This window comes from Galeopterus variegatus, unplaced genomic scaffold (genome assembly GCF_000696425.1).
Source record: "Galeopterus variegatus unplaced genomic scaffold, G_variegatus-3.0.2 Scaffold1175, whole genome shotgun sequence".
NCBI lineage: Eukaryota > Metazoa > Chordata > Mammalia > Dermoptera > Cynocephalidae > Galeopterus > Galeopterus variegatus.
The window spans coordinates 298,717-306,989 of record NW_007727286.1 but is presented as its reverse complement, the minus strand read 5'-3'; the positions used below and the strand labels follow the sequence as shown (position 1 = coordinate 306,989).

At 36.4% G+C, this 8,273-nt stretch overlaps 1 protein-coding gene across 1 annotated transcript in view; it reads right to left on the bottom strand.

Annotated features, from left to right (window-relative positions):
- Nucleotides 1-8,273, bottom strand: part of TLL2 (tolloid-like 2) — a 134,404-nt gene that overhangs the window by 58,807 nt on the left and 67,324 nt on the right. The window contains exon 8 of the mRNA XM_008575365.1: nt 168-326. Coding sequence (XP_008573587.1) covers nt 168-326 — 159 coding nt within the window. The remainder of the gene's footprint in view (nt 1-167; nt 327-8,273) is intronic.

Below are 8,273 nucleotides of genomic sequence, written 5' to 3'. Positions count from 1 at the left end.
GCCTCATCTAGGGCTACTCACCAGTGAAGTTCCCTCCAATGACATAGGGGATGACCCCTCCAGGCCATATCCTCTCTGTCCTTGAGGTTGTGGCTCTTCGGACCCGGGGAGAGAAGGTCTCAGCTGTGGCATTCAAGATCCCAGCGGCCTCATCTAGGGCTACTCACCAGTGAAGTTCCCTCCAATGACATAGGGGATGACCCCTCCGGGCCATATCCTCTCTGTCCTTGAGGTTGTGGCTCTTCGGACCCGGGGAGAGAAGGTCTCAGCTGTGGCATTCAAGATCCCAGTGCTGTGTGGAAACACAGCATTCCCCTCGCCACCATCTGCAAGACAGTCAGGTTACCATTAACGTGGCCCTTTGATTCTCCTGTGAATTATGGTTAAGATCGTATTATCCAGAATCTACCAGAGGGGTGTTAAAACATGTGTTCTAAAGGGGGTATTTGATGTGTCTGGGGTTTTGAACTCCTGGGTGGTAGTTATCCAGATAGGGGGAAGAGTTAGTGTGTAAGTGTATCGGGCCTAAGATAGGAGGGGGTCTGGCTTGTTTGAGACCTGGGACCACAGAATCGAATGGGTCCGAACAACTCACAGCCCCTTGGGTGGGGCCAAGACCGGGGTGCACTTCCTTCTGTTTTCATTTATTTTATTGTTTTCTTTCTAGTTTCTTTCTCTCTTTTTAAAAACACTGAAATATAATTCACAATCATAATACTAACTCTTTTAAAGTGTACAATTCAATGGTTTTTAGTATATTCACAAAGTAGTGCAACTAACACTACTATGTAATTCTATAACCTTTTCATCACTCCAGAAAGTATCCATTAACAGTCACCCCAGTTCTCCCTTTCCTCAGATCTTGGACACCAATAATCTACTATATTTCTATAGATTTGCCCATTTGGACATTTCATATAAATGAAATCATGCCACATGTGGCCTTTTGTGACTGGCTTCTCTCACTCGGCATGTTTTCAAGGTTCATTCACGTTGTAGCATGAATCAGTTCCTCGCTCCATTATATGGCTTCACTGCCTTTTATCCATTCCATTGCGTGGATACACCACATTTTGTTTATCTATTCCTCAGTTAATGGACATTTGAGTTGTTTCCACTTTGTGGCTATTATGAATAATGTTGCTGTGAACATTCATGCACACATTTTTGTGGACATAAGTTTTCAGTTCTCTTGAGTATATGCCTAGGAGAGGAGTTGCTGGGTCATATAACAGCACTGTGTTTAACATTTTGGGGAACTGCCAGACTGTTTTCTAAAGCAGCAGCACCATTTTACACTCCCAGCTGCAGTAAAACAGGGTTTCAATGTCTCCGCATCCTTGTCAACACTTGTTATTGTCAATGTTTTTGATTATAGTCATCCTAATGCTGTGAAGTAGCACCTCACTGTGGTTTTGATTTGCATTTTCCTAATGAGTAATGATGTTGAACATCTCTTCATGTGCTTATTGGTCATTTTTTTATCTTCTTAGGAAAAATATTCAAATCCTTTGTTCATTTCTTAATCAGGTTGTCTTTTCATTGCTGTGTTATAATTAGTCTTTACATATTCTGGATTCCAGACCCTGATCAGACATATGATTTCCATATATTATCTCCCATTCTGTAGGTTGTCTTTTCACTTTTATGATAGGATTCTTTGAAGCACAAAAGTTTTAAATGTTAATGAAGTCCAATTTGTCTATTTTTTCTTTTGTTGCTTAGGCTTTTGGTGTCATATCTAAGAAACCATAGCCTAATCCCAGATCACAAAAATTTATAACTATCCTTTCTTCTAAGAGTTCTATAGTTTTAGCTCATAGAGTAGGTCTTTGATCCAGTTTTAGTTAATTTTTGTATACAGTGTGAGGTAAGGGTCCAACTCCATTCTTTTGCATGTGGACATCCAGTTGTCCTAGGACCATTTGTTGAAAAGTCTAGTTTTTCTCCATGTAATTGTCACGGCACCTTTGTCAAAAATCAATTGGCCATCCTCTTCTAGCTTCTTGAGTGGAATGCTTGGCACATTAATTTTATATATTTCTTATATTCTAATATTAACATTTTTAAGGCTAAAATTCCTCTCTGACTTCCTCTTCACCTGAATCCCATACTTCAACATGTAAATTTTCAATATTGGACACTGATATATTCTGTAAGTTCCATTTAGACTTCCTGTTTGACTTTTGAATTATTTTGAAGTATAATTTTAAATTTCTAAACATTTGTCTGTCTGTCTGTTTTACTGATTTGTAACACTGCATTGTGTTCTAAGGACCTGTGCTCCAAGGCAGGGGTCAGCAAACTTTTTTCTGTAAAGCTCCAGACAGCGAATATTTTAAGCTTTGTTGCAACTACTCAATTCTGCCACTGTAATGTGAAGGCAGCCATAGACAATATGTAAATAAATGGGCATGGCTGTGTTCTAATAAAACTCGATTTGCAAAAACAGATGGCAGGCTAGATTTGACCTACTGACCATAGATGGCTGGACCATGTTCCAAAGTATTAATTCTTTCATATTTAGAGCCTTCCTTTGAAGCCTAAAGTCAGAGTGATTTTTATAAATGTTCCATGTGCCCTTGAAATAATGTGTGTTGTTTAATTGATGGGTGAAGGGTGTTACATATGTTCCTCAAATATTCTACTTACAAATATTTTTGGCTCCTCGGTGTATCAGTTACTGAAAAAAGTGCTTTAAACAACCTCCAGAACTAAGATTGTAAAGTGTCATTTCTCCTCTATTTTTAATTTCTGTTCTAGATTGCTCAAGGCCTTGTTGGTTAGGTAATACAAGTTTAGGATTGCTAAATGTTTCAGATGAATTGTTTCTTGTTAATGACCCTCTTTATAATAATAATAATGCTTATCTAGAAGAATGGTTATTTTTGCCTGGTATTAATATTGTTATAGCATTTTTATTTTGATTATTGTTTTTGCCTCATATATCTTTTCTTCTATCCATTTATTTTCAATCTTTTTGTGTAATTATCTTTTTTACTGAGTCATTCAACAGGTATTATTCTGTGAGTTAATTACATTTCCCACAACGAACAATAAAACAAACTTTGCAATGATCATAATGTTGAAGTTCAATGTTATTTTTTACTGTATATGAAACAGCTTTTTGTAAATTGAAATTTTTATTGAAATAATTGTGGTTTCACATGCAGCAATAAGAAGTAATGCAGGGAAATTTCATGTACCTTTACTCAGTTTTCAATGGTAACATTTCATAAAACTACAGTATAATATCACAACTAGGATGTGAACATTGATACAATCCATTGATTTCATTCAGATTTCCCCAGCATTACTTGTACTCGTGTGTGTGTGTGGTTCTATACGATTTTATCACACACATAGGTTTGTGTACCCACCACAACATTCATGATACCGAACAGTTCCATCACCACAAGGATCCTTCACGTTGCTATTTTATCACCACATCCACCTCCCTTACCTCTTCCCTCGCGTCCCGAAACTCTGGCAACCACTAATCTGTTCTTTACTTCTAAAATTTTGTCATTTGAAAAATATAACTTAAAAGGAATCATACAATATGTAACCTTTGGGGATGGCCTTTCCTCACTCCTCATAATTCCCTGCAGATTCACCCGAGGTACTGCATGTATGAAAAGTTTCATTTTATTGCTGAGTAGCATCCACAGTATGTATTTGCCATAGTTTGCTTAACCATTCACCTACTGAAGCACATCTGAGTTGTTTCCTGTTATTACACATAAAGTTGTTATAAACGTTCATGTCCAGGCTTTCTTGTGAAGACAGGGTTCATTTCTATGGGATAAATACCCAAGAGAGGAATTACTGGGTCATATAGTAATTGGGTCTATTTGTGGGTTCTCTGTTCTGTTCCATTGATCCATGCGTTTACCCCTCTGCCAATACCATACTTTCTCAATCACTGTAGCTGTGTAGTAAGCCTTAATACAGGGCAGCGTGATTACTTTCACTCCAGTCTTCTTTTTCATGATTGTTTTAGCTATCTTTCCATATAAATTTTATGTCTTTCCATTTAATTTTAGAATAAGCTTATCTGTGCCTACAAAAAAAAATACTGGGATTTTGATAGACATTGCATAAACCAATTTGTAGAGAACTGGCACTTTTACCATATTGAGTCTTCCAATCCATGGATGCAGTATGTTTCTCCACTTATTTAGGTCTTTCGTGATTTCTTTCATCAGCATTGTTTAATTTTCATCAGACAACTCCTGTACATATTTTGTTAAGTGTATATCTATTTCATTTTCTTACCATATTGAGTCTTCCAATCCATGGATGCAGTATGTTTCTCCACTTATTTAGGTCTTTCTTGATTTCTTTCATCAGCATTGTTTAATTTTCATCAGACAACTCCTGTACATATTTTGTTAAGTGTATATCTATTTCATTTTCTTGGAGTAATTGTAAATAACACTGTGTTTTTAACTTTGATTTCTGCATGTTCATTGTTAGAATACTGAAATATGAGTGATATTTTTGTGTTGGTCTTATATTCTGTCATCTTGCTGAATTCATTTATTGGTTCTAGGAGGTTTTTTTTTTCCTTTTTTCGTGTAGATTACTTGAAATCTTCTATGAAGGTAAACACGTCATTTGCAAATAGGAACAATTTTATTGATTCCTTTCTAATTTGTATGCCTTTTATTTTTCTCACTTCATTTCAGTGTCGAGAACTTCCAGAAGTATGTTGAATAAAAGTATATGAACAGCCTTGTTTTTCTTCTTAGGGGGAAAACATTCAGTTTTTCATGATTAAGTATGATGTAAGCTATAGGGCTTTTTATAGATACTGTGTATCAAGTTAGGATAATTACCCTCTATTCCTAACTTGTTGAGTTTTTATTGTGAATAGGTGTTAGATTTTGTTAAATGCTTTTTCTGCATCAAAAGATGTGATAACAGGATTTTTCTTTTTTTTAGCTTTTTGATATAGTTGGTTATATAGACTGATTTTCAAACGTTGAACCAGCCTTGCATACCTGGAATAAATACCACCCAGTTACAATGTATAGGTCTTTTTAATACCTTGTTGGATTTAATTTGCTAATATTTTCTTGAGGCTTTCTGAATGTAAGTTTAATTAGGTTTGAGAGGTGTCTCTTATAAACAGCAAATAGCTAGTTTTGTTTGTTTGTTTGCTGTTTACCTGAGAATCTCTCTTTTAACAGGTGAATTACATTTATTTTATAACTGATAAACCTAGATTTGTTTCCTTCCTTTAGTTTTGTGCTTTCTTTCTGCCTTTTTTTCTTTCTTTTTTTCTCTTTTCCTGCTTTCTGTTAGATTAAGAAACTTTTCTATATTTATGTTCTATTTCCATTATTCCCTTTTTATTCTTAAGTATTCCCTTTAAGTTTCAATATTCATCCTTGACTTAACAAAGTAGAAAGAATTAGTGAATTAGAAGACAGATCTGAAGAAACCAGAATCCCCAGTCTCATTCTGAGAAATACAAGGCTCTTAAAGCACTTTAATTTGTAAAAAGCCCATCCAATTTTTCATGTTATTGCTTACTTGCTTTTAACCCCCCAAATTAGACACTATTATCCACATTTGGTTGGTTTGTTTACAGTACAGATTATATCTACCTTCATGTTCACCCATTTACTTGCTGACTGCTGCTCTTTGCATACCACTTCTCCCGCCTGCAAATGCTTCTCTTAATATTCTCTCATGGTAATACTCTCTCAGACTTTATCTGTAAATATGTTCTATCTTCACTCTTGAAACAACGTTTAGCTGGGGATGTACAGAATTCTAAGTTAACAGATATTTTTTTCTCAGCACTTCAAAGAGCACTTCCAATGCCTTGTGACCTTCATTATTGCCAGTGGGTGGTATCTGTTTAGTTTAATGATTATTCCTTTACCCAGTATCTGTTTCATCTTTTGTTCTGTTTTCCTTCTTTTGTTCTTTGTCTTTGGTGTTCCTCAGCATAATTCTAATTGTTTAGATGTGGATTTGTCTTAATTCCTTGTTTGGGATTCAGTATGATTCTTGAAATTTCACATCTTTCTTCAATTATGGAAAATTCTAATTCATTATCTCTTCGACTATTGCCTTCTTCCCAGTCTGTGGGAGTTCTCTATTGACTACACATTGAACATTGATATTTTATCTTCCATGTCTCTTCACCTTTTTTTTTTTTACATTTTATGCCTTTTTATCTCTCAGTGCTGAAATTTGTATAGTTTCCTCAGATCTATTTTCTATTTCACTTATTCTCTCTTCAGTTGTGTTCAACATACAATTTATCTCATTCCAGTTTCAATGAAAATACTTATCATTTATAGAAGACCTATTTATTTAGTGCTTTTTCAGATTTGCCTTCTTTCCTTTTTTTTTTTGTCCTGTCTCCCCCTCTCCTCCAATATAGTTTCAAATTCTTCCTTTGGCTCATTACTCATTTCAGTCATATTTACTATAATTTCCTTCAGATTATTCTGTTATTTCTACATCATGAGGTACCAATTCTCCATTTATTGTGTCTGCTGATTCTTCCTCATTGATTAATTTTTTTTGTTTCTAATGTTTTTTATTTTAAGCCCATTTTTAGGTAAGGTTGTTCCTTTCTTGGCATGGGCGTGACCCTACTTTGCATTTTTTCAGGGCTTTTGGGATTCTATGAGTCCCAGGTCAATTTTTATGTTAATTTCTCAGTTTTGGATTTCCATATACAGGAAGTGTAACTTGAGAACTCATACCCATATGAGGAACAGGCTTTGGGATGGGATTCAGATTCTCACAGAAGATATTTTGCCCCCACTTACAGCTTGGGAAAGATAGTAAGATTTCTTGTCACCCTCTGTGCCGTTTAAGAGTGTTCATTTTATGCAGGATCTCACTCTCTAATTCCTGCCTCACATGGGTCCAAGGCCACAGCCCCTGTACATATATGGGCAGTACATGGGCACTGAAATACCACCACTATCTGAAGCTTAGTTCTGTGACTTTACTTTCCCTATACTCTTCTGATTCTGGCAATTTACCTTTCTTTCCTTTGAATTCAACTTTGCATTTTTAATTTGGGGTGGGGGAAGGTTATATTTTTTCCATCATTTCTATTCTTGTGTAAGGGGTCCCTACTAGTTTAGTTGGTCATATGGCCAGACCCAGAAAGTTGGTAATACATTTTTAAACCTGAAAATAATGGTTTTATTGCTAGGATTTCTAGAACAGAAGTCATATACTTGCAGTCTTGGGATAAACCCAACCCACAGATGTTTTTTGTTTGGCCTGGCCACTTGGCCCACATACTGTTTTTTTAAACCTCTCACTTCAGAAGCCAACTTTTAAAAGTCAAGGGATTTCACATAAGAATCCAGATTTTCTAGTTTTCTTTAAAAATGGAAAGATCTGGCAACAGTGGACCCATATTCCACCCTGGTACAACCCATGGAGGTAAGGAGCACCTGCTTCTTACAGTCAGAGCACATGCTTTCCTGTTTGCCAGGACATCTCTCCCACTTTGCATTGTCTCTCCAGCCCACTTCACCTATTTCCATGACCTGCTTGGCCTCTATGGATATTCTAATTTGCTATCCTAGCCCTAGACTACAAATCATATCAAGATTTCAAATGCAAATTGTTCCAGCAGACTGAAGGCTCCATGAGGGCAGGAACCATGGCTGGCTTGTTCACCTCTCTGTTCTCCACACCCTGCACAGTGTGTCTGGTGGTAAACATTCAATATTTTTGTATTTTGAATGAATGAATAAAAGAATGGGTGAGCTAATCTAAAAATAAACAGCCCGACAGTCCAAACAATTCTTTGGCAGAAATCTCTCCAAAATGTTGGCAATGTTGAAGCCCTTAGTGTTTACATCCTGAGAATCATCGTGTCTTAAGTAATCACAGGCAGCAATGTAGCAAGTGGAAGTTTGTTATTCATTTCCCATATGGTTTTCAACAAGTCTCTTAATTTTCCTCTGCTGCCAACTCTCCTTTGGAGAATGAGCAAAATTCCTTCTCTATTCAAGGGAATAACACTAAGACATCCCATGTTTCTCAGACATGCTGTGCTATATATACATGTGACCTGGCATTGTAGGGGCCGGTTTTATGCAGCTGAGTCAGCAGGGGAAAGTCTTAAGTGCACCTGGAAAGAGACTGGGGCGTAATTTCCAGAGATGGGTTATTGAATGACAGCTTCCCCTTCGGTCCAGTGAGAAATTTAATTTGCCAAGGACTCAACACAGGAAGCATTTGCCGATTAAAAATATGTCTAAACAGATGTTCTGCTTAGC